Source organism: Lepidochelys olivacea (assembly GCF_965140295.1).
Source record: "Lepidochelys olivacea isolate rLepOli2 genome assembly, chromosome: 13".
NCBI lineage: Eukaryota > Metazoa > Chordata > Testudines > Cheloniidae > Lepidochelys > Lepidochelys olivacea.
The window spans coordinates 37,173,309-37,194,428 of NC_140423.1; the positions used below are offsets into that span (position 1 = coordinate 37,173,309).

Consider the following 21,120-nt stretch of genomic DNA (forward strand, 5'->3'; position numbering starts at 1 on the left):
AAGTCACTGGGGGTGGGGGGGATGGGATGGGGTGGTATCTGAAGCAGTGTGAGGTCCCTGGGGGTGCAGTGACAGGATGGGGATGGTACCTGCAGCTATATGAGGTCACTGGGGGTGAGGTGATATGATGGAACCTACATCATTGGGACCAGGGTGATGCAAAGCGGGAAGTACCTGCAGCAGCATGAGGTCCTTTTCATCCGTCTCATCATTGAATTCTGGGTGAAGGATTCGGTGATGTACCCAGACCTCCTGCCTCCCCAGTTCACCTATTTCAACATTGTGGGCCCCCAGCAGCACAGTGATGGTGCTGTGAAATACAAGGAGGATGCAGGTGCTGCAGACCGGCCAATACAATGGGTTCAATCATGGATCATTAGAGCCACCCACTTTAATGAGGTTAACCATAGTGTTGCACCCAGGATCAATGTACAGAAGCCATTAAAATTCAAAATGATCTGGCCAAACTGGAGAAATGTAAGTAAGAAAGAAGTAAATAGGATGAAATTCAGTCAGGACAAAGGCAAAGTACTCCATTTAGGAAGGAACAATCAGTTACACACATAGAAAATGGGCAATGACTGCCTAGGAAGGAGTCCTGCGGAAAGGGATCTGGGGGTCATAGTGGACCACAAGCTAAATATGAGTCAACCGTGTAACGCTGTTGCAAAAAAAAGGAAACATTGTTCTGGGCTGTATTAGCAGGAGTGTTGTCAGCAAGACAAAAGAAGTAATTCTTCTGCTCTACTCTGCACTGATTAGGCCTCAACTGGATTACTGTGTCCAGTCCTGGGCGCCACATTTCAGGAAGGATGTGGACAAATTTGAGAAAGTCCAGAGAAGAGCAACACAAATGATTAAAAGTCTAGAAAACGTGACCTATGAGGGAAAATTGAAAAAAACTGGGTTTGTTTAGTCTGGAGAAGAGAAGACTGAGAGAGGACATGATAACAGTTTTCAAGTACCTAAAAGGTTGTTATAAGGAGGAGGGAGAAAAAATATTCTCCTTAACCTCTGAGGATAGGACAAGAAGCAATGGGTTTAAACTGCAGCAAGGGAGGTTCAGGTTGGACATTAGGAAAAACTTCCTAACTGTCAGGGTGGTTAAGCACGGGAATAAATTGCCTAGGGAGGTTGTGGAATCTCCATCATTGGGGATTTTTAAGAGCAGGTTGGACAAACACCTGTCAGGGATGGTCTAGATAATACTTAGTCCTGCCATCAGTGTAGGGGACAGGACTAGATGACCTCTCAAGGTCCCTTCCAGTTCTATGATGCTATGATTATAAGCTTGTTTAGGTAATGAGGAAGCTGAATCACTAGAACAGTGGTTCCCAAACTGGGGTTCGTGAAACATTAGAGGGGGGTCTCAGGCAAAAATTCCCTAATGGCGGACAGACCATCCCTAGGGACTCCGGGCAGCATGGGGTCGGTAGCCCGGAGCTCTGGGGACTTCCAAGAGCTATGCAGATCAAAGCAAGCGCATCCATCACACTGAGGAGATTTAAGCTTCAAGACTCCTTATAAGAAATGGAAAGAAAGGTGGATATTTTTTGCTGTTTTTAAAATTAAATAGGCTGCTAGTGTTGTTTTTAAAATTATTATGAAGAACAAGTTTAAGCTTTGTTTTAACGTGCGTTGTTTGCCTGGACTGCTCACCGCTCGAATACTCGCATAGGAGGAACTCTTTATTTGAGTTGGCTTCTTAAATACCTTCATGCTGTTTCACATCTGATACTCTTTGATGAAACATAGGAGCCTTGTCTTATAACAGGCTTAATCAAAGTGATACAAGCTATGAAACTGAGATCTTGGAAGAGTGTTGCCATTTTCATAATGTAATAAAACTAATACTGTAATGATAAATAATAATTAATAATGAATAGTGTGTCATAAAAAGCCTGTCATAAAAAACAATTTCCAGGATCACTGTTTTTATAATTTATGCTCAGGTAAGGGAGAAAATCCCTGGAAATATTAATTTTTTTGGAGCGGGGTTCGCAAGACTTGACATTTTAGTGAAAGGAGTTCACGGGTTGTTAAAGTTTGGGAACCACTGCACTAGAATCACCACCCATCACACAGGCCTGGCCTACACTTACAACTTAGCTGTGTTGGCTACAGGTGGGAAAACCCCACATTCCTATCCAACGTAGCGGTGCTGACAACCCCCCAGGGTTGAGGTAGCTCTATGGATGGAAGAAGGCCATTGTCGAAATAGCTAACATCGTTTGGGGAGGTGGTGTTCTTACACCAGCAGAAAAACCCTGTTTGTCAGAGTACGCTGCATCTGCTCTAGGACGCTGGGCTGATACAGGCTGTGTCATGTAGACATAGCCACAGGCACATCAGAGGAGTAGAAGCTGAGCTGTTTCACCCAAGGGGTTTCCCCAGGGACCAATTTAGCAAACACAGGGGCTGGGGCACTGACTGATGGATCTGTGTGTGTCTGAGGTAAGCAGCAGGAAGAGCAGAGAAGCAGCCAGAGAAGGCACCAGCCACAGCCAAAGAAGCATGGGTAGTGTGACCCTGTGCTTAGCGGGGGGAGAGAGCTTTTGGACTGAGTGCTGGCTGAAGGAGGCTTGGGACTGTGAGTAAGTGAGTCACTTGTTGCGTAACTCTGACTGTGTTCAGAAAAACAGGACTTTGGACATTCTTTGTAAAAATAAGGATTTCATGGAAAAGTAGATCTAATGCCACCAGCAATTTCTCCTCCTAATGGAAACATCCTGTAAGACCCCACTGACTGCTTAGGCCAAGGGGGGTAACAATACCGTTCCTGGAGCAGCAGATCAGGGTCTCTATTGATGACACCTTCCGTACCCAGCACAACAGTGCCTGAAGCCATTCGTGGCCCAAAAGGACAAGAGGCCAGCCCCAGGACAGGGACTGGCTGGTTCGGGGACGGCAGATGGTGCATTTCTTACGCCAGTTTGCAGTTACAAGGAACCGCTGTCACCACCACGTCCTCCCACATGAGGAACCCTCTGCAGCCTCCTTTTCTATCTCCTCCTGTCTCTATCTTGACGAAGGCCATGTGGGGTCTGGAGTGACACCCAGCTTCCCATCCCCCGATGATTTTGCCTGGCAGAGAGATGGAAATGGGTAAAACTCATCTTTGAGACATCATGAGGCTGGAGAGTTTGATCAAGGACCCTGTCCCATCGCTCCCCTCAACTCAACTCAGCCCTCTGCTGCTCCGATTGGCCCTTCAACCCAGCCAGCCCAGGTTCCCTGCCCCCTCCTCTTTGACCCAGCTAAGGAGGAGATCACTGACAATCCCCTCCCACCCCACTGAGTTCACTGGAGCATCCCATCGAGGTCGGTGGCTGTGGAGCTCTGTTGAAACCCTGCCCCGAGGGCGACCAGAAAGCAAGTGTAAAAAACCGGGATGGGGATGGGGGGTAATAGATGCCTATATAAGAAAAAGCCCCCAAAATCGGGACTGTCCCAATAAAATAGGGACATCTGGTCACCCTACCTGCCCCACATGTCCCAGGTCAGATCTGCCCCTGTGGCCATGGGGGTTTTTATCTTTCCAGACTCACCCTTCCCTTGCAACACCCGCCCCGTTAATCAAGCGCAATCCCTCCGGCAGAGCCTCCCCAGCAGCCTAGAACTAGCCAGGGTGGGGGACGGGGGATGGGACAGGACAGGTCTGTGCCAAGCCCTGGAGGTGCCTGTCTCTGCCCAGGTAATAGAACAGCCCCGAAGTTGCGGGGCCCTGCACAGGCGGCCGGAGGCGCCAGCTGTGTTCACAGCTCTCCTGGGCTAGCTAGTGCTGCAGGAAGAGTTGGGAATCTGGGCAGACTCACAAGGGTGCTGCTGCAATCGCCTCCCGGCTCTGTGGTTGACCCCAGCCCTGGGGCACAGTCCTTGAGCTAAAGGGGCGAGGCTGTTAGCTGGCAGCCGTAGGAGGTTGTTACCCTGCATGTGGCTTCCAGAGGATGTCACACGCCCACGATGGGTGGGTGATATTCCTGGGTAGGAAGCTTCCCTAACACAGACAGGATCCCCACGGATCTATGAAAACAGCTGCCCCTGCTCTGCTTCCCACTCCACCGGGCCGGTGGGGTCTGGCAAGACGGTGAGGAGAAGCTGCCTCCTTTCACAGCCCCCCACCCCAGGATTGCTGTATTGGGGAAGCAGCCCCAGGCCCTTCCACTGAGCCCTGTGCAAAGCTCTGCTCCCTATGCCCCATCCCCCCCATCCCCACCAGCCTGAACCCTGCGGGGAAGAGAACAGCCACGTTGAGCAGGGTTAGCAGCAGCACCCTCTGCACCAGATCAGGGAAGAAAGTGCTTCTCACACAGCTGGGAGACACGGCTGGGTGGGAGAACAGAAAACCTCAGTGTCAAACTCTCTGCCACGTGGCTCTCTGGAGACCGCCCTGCATGGACTGGGGGAGGGTCAGGCCCAGCTGAGTCTGCACAGCTGGACATCACCTGGGGATGCTCAACACCTGGCAATGTGTGACTCACGCTGGGCCGGCACATTTCTCCAACAGCTCTGCTCTACTTCGAGCCGGAATTAACTCACGGATGTCGCAGGGCTGGGACTACACAGGGGTCAAAAGGGTCGAGCACTGTGGCCCCTTCTGGGCTTGGAATGGACAAATATGTACAAGAAACGTGGCTCTCTTATTGCAGCGGGTCAGGGTGGAGGGACCGAGGGCATCTGAGGGCAGCTCTGGGAATCTCTCTCGTGCCTCTGACTCAGACAAATCTGGCCTTTAGCCAGACAGGGATCAGCAACATGGCATCTCCCAGTCCTGGGGAGCACTGGCCAGCACTGCCCCTGTTACCAGACAGAGAGAGCCAAACGGAGGGGAGTGTGATCACACACAGATCAGTTCTGTCTGTATCTGCTTCAGAGCCACTGGATTTGAGGGTGGACGTAATTCCAGCCCTGCGATGTTATATCCCCACACCCTGTAACCAGAGATCTGTCCTGTCCTGGAGGACCCAGCACCTCCCCCAGATGACACGGGTCAGGAGGGAATTCAGTGCTGGAGACGTTTGTATCAGGCCTGTACTGATTCCAGAGGACACAAGATGGGAGTTGACATTATCAAGCCGTATGATGCAGGGCCTGGGGGGCCGCAGGCCCCGGGCATTCCTGACTGAGCTGCTGTGAGTTGTGGGGAAGTAGTGTGGTCTAGTAGCCAGACCCCAGGCCTGCACCTCAGGATGCCAGGGTTCTGTTCCCAACTCTGCTGCTGGGTGACCTTTGGCATGTCCCTGCCCCCCTCTGTGCCTCAGTTTACCCTGCTCCTCACCCTTCCTCCAGGAGCATCCTGAACAGGTGTTTTGCTGGGGGTGGAAGGCCCTCGGAGGGAGGGGGAGTAATTGGTCAACGGAGCTGCTGGTGGGCGAGAGATGCTGGGGAGAGGGGGAAGAGGAGGAGCTGGGCTGCTGGAGGGTGCTGAGCACCCAGTAATTTTGCCCCATGCGTACTCCAGCCCTGGAGCTGGGCTGCTGGAGGGTGCTGAGCACCCAGTAATTTTGCCCCATGCGTACTCCAGCCCTGGAGCTCCCATGGAGTCAATGCCTATGAGCCAATGCACGGATAGCAAAAAGCAGTTTAACATTTTGTTGAACTGATTCCTAACTACGAAATATTCGGATTTGCATGGAACTGCCATGGTATGAAATATTTCATTTCAATTTTCCCCATGCAAAAATAGAAAATTGTCTGTAAAATCAAAATTTCGTTGATCCAGAGGACACATTTGGTGATTCTCGTGTATATGCTGGGGCGACGCATGTCCAGATATCCATTGGAGACAATGCCCTGGACCACCCCGTCACACACCAGGGGCCCGCCTGATTCGCGGAAGGAGAAGAACATCAGTGACTGGCATTTCCCAGCCCAGCCTGTCCAAGAGAGTTCTCAGACTGTGTGACAGTTGCTTTCTGTCTCTGAAGGCCAAGCCCTTTCCACCGTACAGAACCGGCCTGGAAATGGGTGGGCAGAGAGTGAAATCTAGAGATGGGCAGAATGATATACCCGTGGAAAAGGCAGTTTATTCAAAACTGAATTTTTTCACATAAAATTTTGATTTTACAGACAATTTTCTATTTTTGCATCACCTCTGACTGGGTCCTGATAGAAGTTTATGGAACAGAGCTAGGCCTCATGGCTTGTTTAGCCTGGCTGTGGGTGACTATTCCCACCCTCTTGGCCCACTTCACATGATTGGCCAAGTCTTCCCCCAACAGCATGGGGATGGGATAATCATCATAGACTGCAAAAGTCCACGTACCTGACCAGCCCTGGTACTGGACAGGCAACATGGCTGTAGGCAAATTGAAAGAGTTGGACTTGAAGGGTTGAATCGTCACTTGGATCTCTGGGTTGATTAAATTGGGGTCCACTAAGGAAGCATGGATAGCTGACACTTGTGCTCCGGTGTCCTTCCACGCGGTGACCTTCTTCCCGCCCACACTCACAGTTTCCCTCCGCTCCAAGGGTATCTGGGAGGCATCTGGGCCTGTGGATCTTTGGTGTGATTCCGGTGCAATGAACTGTAATCTGTTGGGGTTCTTGGGGCAGTTGGCCTTTACATGCCCCAGCTCATTACATTTAAAACATCGTCCAGCTGACAGGTCACTGGGGCGAGATGAGTTGCTGGAGAACGGGGTGGTGGGACAATAAGGTGTCTGGAGGGTTCTTTGGGAGGTAGGTGGGGCCTTGGGCGGCTCCCGGTAATAGGGTGTGGTCTGGTGTTGTCCCTTCTGGTCTCCACTCCAACTGCGACCAGTTTTCTTCTTCTCTGCCACCTCCACCCATCTGGCTCCAATCTCTCCTGCCTCGATTACAGTTTTGGGCTTCCCATCTAGGATGTATCTTTCTATTTCCTCAGGAACACCCTCTAACAATTGTTCCATTTGCATTAGGAAGGGCAAATTTACTGGAGATTCAACACTTGCTCCTGATATCCAGGCATCCCAATGTTTCACAATGTGGTGGGCATATCAGGTAAATGACACGTCTGGTTTCCACCTTAGGGCTCTGAACCTCCGACGAGAATGCTCGGGTGTTATCCCAATTCTGACTCTCGCCTTGGATTTAAACAGTTCATACTTGTTCATGTGTTCTCTAGGCATTTCAGCCGCCAACTCAGCTAAGGGTCCACTGAGCTGCGGCCTCAGTTCTACCATGTATTGGTCGGTAGAAATGCTGTACCCAAGGCAGGCCCTTTCGAAGTTTTCTAAGAAGGCCTCCATATCATCGCCTGCCTTGTAGGTGGGGAACTTTCTGGGATGGGAAGTGGTACCTGTAGAAGGATTGCTAGGATTTGTTGGTATATTCTGCTGAGCTTTTACCTTCTCCATCTCCAGTTCATGCTTCCTCTCTTTTTCGTTCTCCTCCTCCACATGCTTCCTCTTTTTTCCTTATCCTCCTCCACATGCTTCCTCTCTTTTTCCTTCTCCTCCTCCACATGCTTCCTTGCCTCCATTTCCCTCCTGTGGGCAGCCTCCTGTACCTCCTTCTCCAGCCGCATGAGCTCTATCTGTCTTTCATGTTTCTTTTGTTTTTCCTCAGCCTGAAATCTGGCTAATTCCAGCTTTTGTTGAGCCCTGGATTCTGTCATCCTAACCTCTCTGTTTTTAACTAACTTTACACCCGAGGTTTAGAAATAAACAAAGAAAACTTGGCTGTAAAATTTTGCTGTGCTGGAATAGGATACCTATCCTCTGATAGTGATTGTCAGCCTACAGAAAAAGACAATTCCCTTTGTCTCTGCTCTGGCCCCAAATCAAAGCAAAAAACCTCCAACTACTTGGAAACCTGCTTACCAGCAGCCCAAAGGAAAAAAAAGATTCCTTTTCAAACCTGTGCTCCTTGCAAAAAAAAAATCAAAATCCTAAAAAAAACCCCTGCCACTTTTGTCTCCAGGCAAATGGGTAGAACACGCCCCCCCCCCCCCGGTTTACTTTTAGGGAAAAAAAAACCCTCAGGTTTGTGAAGACTGTATATTTCCCTGCAGGAGATTAACTACTCTGCCTCCAGGCAAAGAAAACCTGCAATTTACAAAGATAATCCCCTTTTGTCTCTGCTCTGGCCCCAAAGCAGAGAAAAAACTAGCTGCTTTCAGTTGGACCTCCTTTCCAGCAGTCCCAAAGGAAAAAAAATTCCTTTTTAAATCTGTTTTTCTGGTTCAAAAAATCTCAAATTGATCTCAGAAGGATTTCAGGTTAATCCCACCACTCTGCCACCATGTCAAGGTTCCTTCCCCACTCTGAACTCTAGGGTACAGATGTGGGGACCTGCATGAAAATCTCCCAAGCTTACTTTTACCAGCTTAGGTTAAAACTTCCCCAAGGTACAAATTAATTTTACTCTTTGCTCTTGGAATTTCCACTGCCACCACCAAACTCTAACTGGGTTTACTGGGAAACGTAGTTTGGACACGTCTTTCCCCCCAAAATCCTCCTAACCCTTGCACCCCACTTCCTGGGGAAGGTTTGGTAAAAGTCCTCACCAATTTTCATAGGTGACCACAGACCCAAACCCTTGGATCTTAGAACAGTGAAAAAGCATTCAGTTTTCTTACAAGAAGACTTTTAATAGAAGTAAAGGAATCAGCTCTGTAAAATCAGGATGGTAGATACCTTACAGGGTAATTAGATTCAAAACATAGAGAATCCCTCTAGGCAAAACCTTAAGTTACAAAAAAGACACACAGACAGGAATTGTCATTCTATTCAGCACACTTCTTTTCTCAGCCATTTAAAGAATTCATAATTTAACACATACCTAGCTAGATTACGTACTAAAAGATGGGATGCAGGTGGTACCTGAAATATCCCATAAATGCTGGCACATGATGGCGTAGATTACATTAGTGGACCGGCAGGTGAATAAACCAGTGACGGTGTGGCTGATCTGGTTAGATCCTTTGATGGTGTCGCTGGTGTAGATATGTGGGCAGAGTTGGCATTGAGGTTTGTTGCATGGATTGATTCCTGAGTTAGAGTTACTGTGGTGCGGTGTGTAGTTGCTGGTGAGAATATGCTTCAGGTTGGTGGGTTGTCTGTGGGCGAGGACTGGCCTGCCTCCCAAGGCCTGTGAAAGTGGGGGATCGTTGTCCAGGATGGGTTGTAGATCACTGATGATGCCTTGGAGAGGTTTTAGCTGAGGACTGTATGTGATGGCCAGTGGAGTTCTGTTGGTTCATTCATTCACCTGCCCATCCACTAATGTAATCTACGCCATCATGTGCCAGCAATGCCCCTCTGCTATGTACATTGGCCAAACTGGACAGTTCCTACGTAAAAGGATAAATGGACACAAATCAGATATTAGGAATGGCAATATAACAAACCCTGTAGGAGAACACTTCCACCTCCCTGGGCACACAGTAGTAGATTTCAAGGCAGCCATCCTACAGCAAAAAAACTTCAGGAGCAGACTTCAACGAGAAACTGCTGAACTTCAGTTCACTTGCAAATTGGACACCATCAGCTGAGGGTTAAACACAGACTGGGACTGGCTCGCCAGCTACAAAAGCAGTTTCTCCTCCCTTGGTGTTCACACCTCCACTGCTAGAAGAGGGCCTCATCCTCCCTGATTGAACTAACCTCGTTATCCCTAGCCTGATTCTTGCTTGCATATTTCTACCAGCTTCTGGAAATTTCCACTACATGAATCCGATGATGTGGGGATTGACCCACAAAAGCTTCTGCTCCAACATGTCTGTTAGTCGATAAGGTGCCACAGGACTCTTTGCCACATTAACATTTAGCCATGTTAAAATGCATAAAGTTTGCTTGTGCCCAGTTTACCAAACAATCCAGATCACTCCTTATCAGTGCCTGTCCTCTGCATTATTTATTACTCCTCCAATCTTTGTGTCATCTGCAATTGTTATCTGTGATCTTTTGTGTTTTCTTCCAGGGCATTGATAAAAATGGTAAATTGCATTGGGCCAAGTACCAATCCCTCACCTCACAAGAAAAACACCCATTTGCTGATGATTCCCCATTTACAATGTCATTCTGAGATCTATAATTAAGACAGCTTTTAACCTATGTTAAACCTATGTTAAAACCTACCATGGATCATGGTAATCTTATATCATTCTAGATCTTTCATCAACCTGTGTAGTATCAAGTCACCTAACAGTATATTACTCCAATACTGTTATCTGTATCAACCACACCTGTAATCTCATTAAAAATAAAAAAGACAAGGTGGTTATATCTTTTATTGGACTGACTTCTATTGGTGAGAGAGACAAGTTTTGGAGCTTACATAGAGTTCTTCTCAAGGGCTGGAAAAGGTTTTCCGGGTGTCACAGCTAAGAACAAGGTGGAACATATTGGGTGGGTCCCATCTCTTCCTAGCACTCCTCCTTCCTGGACCAACATCCCACGGTCGAAGAATCCAAAGCCAACACCACCTGTGCAACCACACATTTCCCTCCAGAACTCGATGGTCCCTACCTGGGCCTTTTCCTTCAATGGGGAGGATGGACGAGAACACGACTTGTGCCTCAAACTCCTTTATCCTTCTTCCCAGAGCCACGTAGCCTGCAGTGACCCGCTCAAGGAAATTCTTGGCAGTATCATTGGTGCCCACGTGGAGAAGCAGGAAGGGGTAGCGGTCCGAGGGCTTGATCAGTCTCAGCAGACACTCCGTCACATCCTGGATTGTCGCTCCAGGCAAGCAGCAGACTTCTCGCGTTTCCTGGTCTGGACGGCAGATGGATGACTCCGTCCCCCTTAGGAGCGAGTCCCCGACCACCACCACCCATCTCCTCCTCTTGGGAGTGGTGGTCATGGAAACCCCATCCCTAGGACAATGCATCCCATGCCTTCCGGGCCAAGGGGTCTCCTAATCCCTTCCCTCAGATACCTGTTCCAAACCATTCTCCGCCATAGTACCTGGGCAGCGAGCCTGAAAATGGTTTCTTACCTCTGTCTGCACTGGGGGTACCTGAGTTCTCCTCCTCCTGGAGGTCACACCCTGCCACTTTTCCTCCCCGTTCTGCCCTCTCTGACTCCTCAGCATGCTGTGCCTGCAGGACTACACGCCGGCTTCTATGCAGAAACTCTTCATTCTCTCTGACGCATCGCAGGGTCTCTAGTCCCTTAACCGTCTCTTCCAATATGGAGACCAGCTTGCATTTCGTACAGATGAAGTCGCTTCTATCCTTTGGGATAAGACAAACTTGGAACATCCTGTGCAGGTCACAACAGCTGATTGCTCACTATCCATATGTTGTGTTTACTGCACACAGAAGCCTGAAAGGCAAACAACTCCGTGGGAACTCCCACCAGGCGAAATCCCAGGCAAACTCCCTCTGTTTGCCTGTCCTGCCGTTCACTGTCCTGGGCCATGGCTGGGGCACATAGGTGCTACCGTAGTACACCTAATAAATAATGTACAGCACCTGGCACAATGAGATCCTTTGCCATGACCTGGTCTTCTACGGGCCACCATAATAAATGTAATTAATACAGTACAGCTCCAGCACAATGGGGCCCTGCTACTCTGACAGTCCCGGCCACGCTGAATGTCTCAGGTTGAACACCCAAAACTGGCATCACCCCAGTGTCTGAGCTCAAGCTGCCATCAGTTCTGTGGGTGCCACAGGACCGGGCAAAGTGGTATGACAAGGCAGGGGCATGTACAGGGATCAAGCTGGGACGCTTGGTGATCTGAGCCCAGTCACACACCAGGGTGGTGAATCCAGCCAATGAAATGTCCTCCATCTTGGTCCAAGAGACCTGGCCACCTCCCCAGAGCTGGAACTCTGTCCTGGAGAACTGGGGCTCTACAAAGGATCTAGGAAGGTACACAGTGAAGAAGCAGTGCCGTGAGCTCCCCACACACCGCAGGGGCAAAACTGGCCAGAGCCTGGGCTGTAAAACCAGGGGCATAGGAGCAGGGAGGGGATTTTGCCTCTCTATGCAGCATTGGTGAGACTAATACCGGCCCTGGGATGGGGGAAAGGCTGGCTCCAGGGGGTGGGGAATACACATGGGACCTTTGCCCTATAGGGGATGCCTGCTGTGAGCCAGCCCCATGGCAGGGGACTGGCTGGTTCAGGGGGTGAGATGAGATGTGGGCCATTTCCCCTCTAGGGCATCTCTGTCCTGCTGTCACTGTTCCAAGCACCAAGTTCTGCCCTTCCCCAGCTCGCCTGTTTCCGTGGGCTGTGGGTAACACTGATTGGTATTGATGCAGGGTGAGAAAACACACCCCGTCCCACTGCGTGTGAGATAAAGGCAGGTGGCTCTGAGCACCCTGATACCAGTGCCCCACCCCAGACATTGTGGACGTGACACCCAAAATATCTCTGACACCCCCCAACAGATTGTAAGAGAAAGACAACTCCCCGGCTTCTGCTGCAGAGCTGTCCTTGGGCTGTGAGCCCCCCCCCGCCCCGCCCCGCCCCGCCCCGATCGGGACAGTGGGCCAGAGCCCAGCTGGTGTCAATGGGACGTAGCTCCACTGATTTACCCAGTGTTGGATCTGGACCACGGTTTGCAGAGGCCCCGAGAGACACTGCAATGCCCCCTCAGCCCCAGGCTCCGCTCTCCCAGCCTGTCGCACAAACTGAGCTTTGTTCCCTTCCGTTGCCCGTTATCTGGAGACCAGCTAGCCAGGGGCCAGGCAGTTATGAAACATCACACCGAGAAAACAAAGCTGGTCTTGAAAGTTTTCTAAGAACCAGGAGAAGAAGGAAATGACTCAGCCCATGGGGAGTGGAGAAATAACAATTTGCAGAGAAAGATGTAGACATTTAACAGTCTTGCTGGTGCAGGCCAGAGGCCGTTTGGTGTGGGGGGGTGGTATGTGACCACAAATGCCCCCCCAGATTTGCTGTTTAGCTTATACGGACCATGCTCACATGGACTGAGCATGCTGGATAGCACTGCTGAAACCTGCTGCCCTCATTCTGTGCCCCCACTATGGGCAGGCATGGGTAATCTCTGCCGGTGACCCTCAATCCCGTCCTGCAGACCCACCATCCCAGTCCTGGACTCAGGCCCTCAGAGAGCTCCGTTTGTGCTCCCTAACATCTGACTCTGAGAACTGTTTCCGTTCGTGACACGGCCGTGTGTGGGGACACACCTTTCACTGCCAGGGAGACAGGGAGATGTCCCTGCTCAGATGCTGAGCTTGTCAGTCAGGCCTCAGGGCTGACAGCCTGCTGCAGATGGGAGGGTTTTATCCTCCAGGCCATTGCCACTGCGGGTACGTCAACTCCACAAAAAAACGCCACGGCAGCAAGTATCAGAGGCCAAGTCAATTGATCCCGTAGGGCGGACCAGACTGGACACAGCCCCAGCTGTGCAGAGCCCAAGACGCTGAGTGTCTGCAGGTGTTGGGGGCCCGTCCTTTCTTCCTGTCATGTGACTGGGTGTACATGCCCCAGGACAGCCTCGCACCCACCTATGCACTGGGAACCTGACCCTAAGGTTTCCTGTCCCCACTCAGCTGGGGCTGCAACCCTTCTGGGCCCAGGCAGAACTGCCGCCCCCTCCTTAGACAGGCCATGAAGATGCCGCTTGTGGGCGATTAGAGGACTTCCTCTGAGAGAGAATAGGGGGTTCTCATGCTCTGTGGGTGCTGTCTCAGTCGTATTAGGGCACCCTGTGGGAGTGGGATGGTGAAGGAGAAGACCAGGGGGCTTTATATCTTTAGGGGTCATGTCTTCAAGCTCTTCTCTGCAGCTTCGTGGGCTCAAAATGTCCAATTTACCACAAGAGAAGTCGAAATTCGCAGGTGATCCCATGACTCCTGTTGCTGGGTCTTTACGAAATACACCAAGGCATTTCAGGAGAGCTTGGAGCTTGATGGAGAAATAGGGCCGGGGCCTCAGGGCAATTTGAAGCCACTTTCTGGGGCCCAGAATTGTAGGCGCGTGAGATGTTCAAACGTCTGGACAGCCAGAGTCACATTTCCAAGTGGTCACCCCTGTTGTGTGGGGACATTTGCACCGCCTGTTTAGGGCCTTCCCCATCGCCCATCACCATGGTATCTGTGCTCCCCCATATCCACCATGGGTGGACTATGTGCTCCACATCCTCTGGGAGAATTTCTGCCGTGGGCTCGGTGGCTGGGCTACAGGAAGTCCCAGCATGGCCCCCATCCCCTTCTTACTGCTCTGAGACGCACGCTGGGGCAGAAGCGGGGAGCTGAGCCAAGCCAGCGGGTGACTCAGCATCGGCTGCAGTCCCCACTAGATGAGCTGCTGGAGCAGAGGAGACGGGCGAACTCCAGATGAGCCCAGCACCAGGTGAGAGATGCCCCGTCCCAGGCTCCTTCCCCTCGAGAGAGGTTATTTTCCAGACCCAGCTCCCTCCCTCGTGCCCCCACGTGTCAGCGGCGTGATGCTGAGGTTTCTGAGGGTGCCTGTGTGTGGTCCCAGCTCCCTGCGAGGGGGGCGCGTACGTGACCTGTGGTTTGCTGCTGGCTCTATAAATCCCCCAGGACTGGGGCTTGAGCACTGTCACTTTCCCCAGACGGTGACGATGCTGATCCTGATCCTGCTGCCGGCGGCCTTTCTCCTGCCCCCCTGGGCTGGGGCTGGTGAGTGCGGGGGCATCAGGGATCATGGGGAGTAGAGCCGGGAGCTCCTCTGGGCTGTTTGCAAATCCCGGATCCTCCCCAGAGTCAGATGCTTCTGCCAGGGTGATCGCTGGCTCCCAGGACCTGGCTAGGGACGGGTTTGGAGGTGGGGGTGAAGGAGTCTGGGTGGTGGAGCTGGTACTGAGATAAAGCCCCCGAGAGACACACAGAGAGCTTGAGAGCAGGAGAGAGACACTGGGGTATCTTAAGTGGGGACTGGGAGCCAAGACGCCTGGATTCTAGTCCCTGCTTGGGAGTGGGGTCTAGTGATTAGAGTAGAGCTTGGGGGTGACAGTCAGGACTCCTGGGTTCTAGCTCATTCTTCCTTTGTCTGTGCTGTCATTTTAAATCGAAGTTCTTTAGGGAAGGGACTGACTTTCCCTGAGGGTCTGCGCAGCACCCGGCAGAACGGGGCCCTCCTCTGGGTTGGTGGCACCATATGCAAATAACAGCACCAGACTGTCAAAACAGCCTCCTTCATATGGACGTCAAACTAACATCCATGAGTCGTCTGTTAAAACGTTCAGATGTGAGCTGCACACACACTTGTATGGCTTTAATTAACCTGATTTTAAACCACATCTGTAGTTCAACTGGGTCAGCTCTGCCTGTGGCTGCCCTGATATTGATTTAAACCTGGCCAAAGCATCGGAAACTTCCCAGGGGCCAGTTAACCTCAGAGAACCAGCCTTCAACCCATACAAGTGTCTCAGGACGTGCATTTGCACAAGGTTAAAACAAACCATGCAGTCTGGCAATTCCTAAGTCCTACATCCCTCTGATGGTTAGAGACCCTCTCACTTCCACCTCCATCTATCCCTGCCCAGTTTATCCCCATTTGTTCTTCTGCCTACGTTGTCCTTCAGCTTCACCAGCTCTCCCCCCCCCCGTCACCTCCACCCTGATGTCTTTACACCAATTGTCTAGCTTTGACTTCATCCACGTGGGCTGAGACGTGTTCAGAGTTGGTCAGAAAAGTTTTTCCCTGGGAAATTTCGACTTTTCATTGAAAACCCCCAAAGTAATTTGTTTTTCTAGTAATTTCTTTTTATTTTTTCAAAAGATATATAGAGACAGAAAACAAACAGCAAAATATACATAAACTTCTAATAATGCATAAAAACCTCATAAGATATTAAGTATTTGCTACCTCACCTTTGCTAAGCTTGAAACATTTAGTTATCTATAATATGAATGGTTAGAATATCAATCACTTATTGTATTCCACAATTTACAAACAAAATATGCTTTATAAAAATCCCGCTAGTTAAAGAAAAATTATTAAAGTAAGATAAAGGCTAGAAGCAAAATTCAAATGAGAGGCATAGATACAGGGAGTGGAAGGAAGTGGGTAGGGAAGCGGGGTGGTGAGGTGGACCCATGAATTTGACAGGATGATCAGATACTTCCAGGAAAGCATCTCATATCTCTAACAACTTCTCTTGGGAATCTCTGTAACAGTCGATAGCTCTTTCCCTTGGCAGCCAAGCTTAGGATGTCTACGCTCTAATCTTTGATTGTTGGTTGCTTTTGGATTTCCGTTTTGGCGGTACTTGCTTTTCACTGCTGTTAGTGCTCTGCTTAGCCAAAGTCTTTCTGTTTTATTCTGCTTCCAGTTAACACCCACTAGGTTGAAAATTACAGGTTTAATTTTATTTGATGGGGGGAAAAAAACACTGTCCCCTTCAGTTCTGCCCAAAGCCTACTGGTCTATGAGCATATGGGTGAAGTCAGCACCTTCTGTGTCACAGCTGATTTAGCAGCACGTGCATTGAACAGTTGAAGAGGGGTCCAATGCATCCTCCATAGGATTTCCTGTGGAATTCATCTTAAATGTAGCTCCAAGGAGCAGTTCGGAGCATGGGCTACAATTTGTTTCCGTTTGGTTAGCAGAAAATTATTGGCCTGGTTCCTTCTCCCAATGCTTTTTCAGAGGATGAGTGTTTAGTTCAAATTTGCTGGCCAGGTCTGCATAACGTTGCCATAGATCCTGGCAATCTTGGTAACATTTGGAGAAACAAAAGCAGTAATGGCTGAAGGGCTGCGAAGGCAGCAGGGCTAAACAGATGGGGGGGCGGCATGTTTCCCTTTCATACCTTGCCACTCCATCTTCGTCTGTAGTGTGACCAAAATTAAAATTGTTTTGGTGACTAAAAACTCACACATTTTCAGCTGAAAACTGTCAAAAACTGGGGGGGGGGGGGGGGGAACAATCAGTTTTCAAAAAAAAAAAAGAAAAGCCAAAATGTTTGAGGAGAGGAGATGCCTTCTGGAAAACTTTTCATTGTCTAGACAATCTGATTTTCTGTACAAAAGCAGTTTGGAGGGGCAGCTTTGGACCAGCCTGGATTGTCACTAGGGGTTGGTGGAGAAGGTGAAATGTCAGCAGGGGACCTGTCAGTGGCGTTCTGGCTGATGTTGACACCCAAAGCCGTTACCTCAAGGCAGTGCGATTACTGACCCACTCCCGGTGCGTTTTGCTCCAATTCTCCACCTCGCGAGGTCAGAGCTTTAGATTTATCCTCTGGCCCCATGGGGTGTCCAGTTTGGGGCAGAGCTCAGGATGGGGCAGAGTTCCAGGCACACGGATTCCCCAGGGAGAGCACCACAGGGGGTGGTTTGAGGCTGTGGGGACTCCCCTTTGGGATGGGGAGCTCGGTCCCAGCTCGGCCCAAGGAGACAGTGGGACTCTTTATATGAACCTGGTCCCCACACAGGCGAGATCATCGGAGGCCGGAAAGCCCAGCCCCACTCTAGACCCTACATGGCCTGTCTGCAAATAAAACGTGGGGACAAGAGCTATCGCTGCGGAGGGTTCCTGGTGGCGGAGAACTTCGTGCTGACGGCCGCTCAGTGCAATGGAGAGTAAGCACCTCTGTGCTGGGGATGTCGGGGCAGGTCGGGGTTAGCGGGTGATGGGGGAGCCGGGAGCTCTGGTGCTGTCACAGGTTGCAGGGAAGGAGCAGTTAGTGTGACAGGCTGGGAGAGCAGAACCCAGGGACATGACCTGGTCAGGGGGCGTCGCCGTGTCTCTAGGAGCCTCTGCAAACCATGGTCCAGATCCAGCTCTGGGTAAATCAATGGAGCCACAGCCATTGGCACCAGCTGGGGTCTGGCCCATTGCCCAGATGGGACAGGGAGGGGCTCACAGCCCCAGGACAGCTCTGCAGGGCTCTGGGGTGGGGGCAACTAGGCATAGACCCCTGTCTGGATCTAGCTGGGAGGGGTCCCCCGTCTGGAGGGGAGCTGAGACCCAGGGGTCAAGGGGAATGAAGGCGTCTGAGATCAGTGCCTGAGTGTCCCATGCTGCCCACAAGATCAGTACTTATGTCAGACCAACATGTGCCCACCCCCCACTTCAGTACACTCCTGCCCCAAATGTCCATGTCTTGCTCTTGGCTTTTACAGCAAGATCAGTGTGTGCCTGGGAGCCCATGACATTAACCAAGGGGAACCGAGCCAACAGAAACTCTCCGTGCGCCGCCAGATCCCCCATCCGCAATACAACAGAGAGACCCGTAATAATGACCTCATGCTGCTGCAGGTAACACCCCACCCCATCACCCCTCCCGCAGTGACCTCACACTGCTGCAGGTACTACCCTCATCCCATCTACATTGGCTGTAGTTTCTCTCTTCTTGGATTCTCTCTCTACCCATCATCAGCTCTGACCTTCAGATTGACCCTGGAGCTTGTGTCCTCTCTTGTTTGTAGCTGGAGCACAAGGCAAAGCTCAATGAACAGGTCGGGCTCATCCCGCTCCCCCTGGCTCATCAGGGAGTGCAACCAGGGACCGTGTGCAGTGTCGCCGGCTGGGGCCAGACGAGTGCACAGAACAAGGAGCTCCCCCATAAACTCCAGGAGGTGGATTTGAAGGTGCTGGATGATCAGACGTGTCTGAAGTATCCTGGTGGGCCATATTCTAAATATAACAGCTACACGATGATGTGTGTGGGGGACCCAAAGGAGAGTAAAGCCTCTTTTAAGGTGAAACTCCCAAGCGTCCTTGATAAATCCTTATTATTAACGAGGCTCCTGCTGTTGCAGCTGGGCCCACAAGCTAAGATCAGAGATCAGGCCCTGCTGCGCTAAGTGCTGTACGAACCAATGGGAAAATATCTGGTCTTCTCTCGGGGGGTGGCGGGGGACAGAGACTGACTGGGAGGAGTTGGGGGTTTGTTGAGACAGGCTGGGCTGTGGGGGGGCCCAAGCAGAGACCATCTGGGTAGCAGGGGGGGTGTCACTAAAGTGTCCACCAGTGTTTAAAGAGCAGTGGGAAATGACTCACTGAGCTTTTCACCATCTGTGGCTTGTTTTGTTTCGCAGGGTGACTCTGGGGGCCCCCTGGTGTGTGGGAAAACAGCCCAGGGCATTGTCTCTTGGGGGCCTATAAGTGGTAGCCCCCCAAGGGTCTACACAAGAGTCTCCACCTTCATCCCCTGGATACAGGCCACAATGAGGAGGCTGCAGCCCTGAGCCGTGCTGGGAATCGCTACATGGGCTGGATCTGCGCCGCTTCTGCCCTTTGCATTGGCCCAGATGCAGGGCCTGCTTTGCAGAGGGGCTGAGTCCCCCAGGCTAATCTCCCCCACCCCAGACACCGCTCCTCTCAGGCAGTGCCCCACCCATGAGCATCAAGGCAGGGAGCCTCGGGGAGTTAGGAGCCATGTTCAATTCAAACTCCCACAACTCCCTTGGCAATCCCAACCCAGGCCCTTAGGCTGCGTCTTTGCTAGGGAACCAGCTGGTTTATTTACCCCGGGGTAACGGACACGATCCAAACCCTGGGGCAGACCCGGCAGTTTGTAGCCCTCCCCCATGTCAGCCAGTTGAGTGACCGTTTATGGGAGATCCTCATCATTACCTGACCTGCTAACTTCTGTTAAAACTGCAGCCTGCCCTATCCTCACTGGGCCTTTTCCACATGTTATTTCCCCCGGGGTAGCCACCGCCCATTCCAAAGACACCTGTTCCCAGCACCGACAAGGAGAGTGGGAGTTTGTTCATGGGAAGGGAAATTGGGAAATTATGCACCTAACTGATTTCAGCTGAAATGACAGCTCTGAGCACCTCCCCCTAACCTCCGCTGCCCTGCCCATCCATGCGGCCTGGTGCATTTCGCTCGCTGCTTCTTAGCCAGCAATGAGTAAAAATGAAGTTGCAAAACAATGAATTGGTGCCTTCCTGGGAACTGAATGAATGCCCCCCAGCCTCGGACTCCCAGCTAAATTGTACCTAGCAGGTGTAACCAGGGTTTTGGGCCTGGTGGTGAATTCACCCCCTGGGTTTGAGTAATTCATGCCGGATCTGCTAGAAAGACAAGGAAAATCACCAGTGAAAAAGCAAATCACTGTGTGACTGATATTTACTCTGGTATCCCACCACTGACACCTAGGCCAACTCCCTGCCAACAGGAGTGCACTTTAGGCCCACTGGAGGAGAAATCAGTACCAAGGTATTCTTAGTTTCCCGTGTACGTCATTCCCCTTCCACTCTACACCTGTCTGGGGACAGAGGGGTCACCAACAGCTGGCAGGCCAGTCCCGCTATCAGGCATCTCAGCCCAGATGTCAAGGCCTGATCCCAAAGAGACTCTGTGTGTCCTCCCAGCCTGACTGGCTCTAATCAAGGGCTATTCAGGCAGGAGGCAAACTCCATTGCTGTTTGCAACAGCTCCCCTGCAAAGAAAATGCATCACAAACCTAGCCCAGTGCAGCAGGGATCCATGGACCAGCTCTGATGCTCTGGGAAGAGACGTCTCAGACTGGGATACGGCACCATCTGCCAATGCCTATTAGTGTCATCTCATTGTTCCCCTGGTTCTTCCCCGTCAGCCTGTCTGTAGCCACTTGTTTTCTCCTGTCCTATACCTAGACTGTGAGCAACTGGGGACAGGGGCCATCACTGTGTTTTGTGTTTGTACAGCACCTGGCACACTGGGGTCCTAGGCCATAGCTCAGAGTCCACCTAGGTTTTACTGCAATACACCTAACAAGTCACCTACAGTGGCAATGGGATTATTTGCCCTGACTGGGTCTTCTAGGCGCTACCATAATACACCTAATAAACAGTGTACAGCACCCAGCACAATGCAGCCCTGGTCATCTGACAGTCCTGGACCTGCTCAGGTTGGACGCCAGAAACCAGAGTCACCCCAGGATCCCAGCTCAAGCTGCCACCAGATCTGTAGATGTCACAGCACTGAGCAGTGTGGTAAATGCTGACAAAGCCAGGGCAGGTGCAGAGAGCAAGGTGGGGCACTTAGTGAGCTGGGCCCAGTCACACCCCAGCGGTGAGAATCCAGCAGATGCAGCATTCTCCATCTCAGCCCCAGGGAAGTGGACACCTCCCCAGATCTGGGACTGTGTCCTGGAGAACTGGGGCTCAACAAAGGATCTAGGGGCGCTTACAGTGAACAAGCAACACCATGAACTCCCCATGCACCACTGGGGCAAAACTGGCCAGAGCCTGGGCTGTAAAAACAGAGGCATAGGAGCAGGGAAGGGATTTTGCCTCTCCATGCAGCATTGG

The 21,120-nt window shown here is 51.2% G+C and overlaps 1 protein-coding gene across 1 annotated transcript; it reads left to right on the forward strand.

The window, feature by feature from the left end:
- Positions 1-156: 156 nt before the first annotated feature.
- Positions 157-19,065, forward strand: LOC311529918 (mast cell protease 1A-like; the record flags this gene model as incomplete). The annotated part of the gene is made up of 6 exons (XM_084646221.1): positions 157-334; positions 14,452-14,550; positions 17,307-17,454; positions 17,998-18,133; positions 18,304-18,576; positions 18,916-19,065. 6 exons carry the CDS (start codon positions 157-159, stop codon positions 19,063-19,065), a joined length of 984 nt encoding a protein of 327 aa, XP_084502347.1.
- Between the last annotated feature and the right edge of the window lie 2,055 nt (positions 19,066-21,120).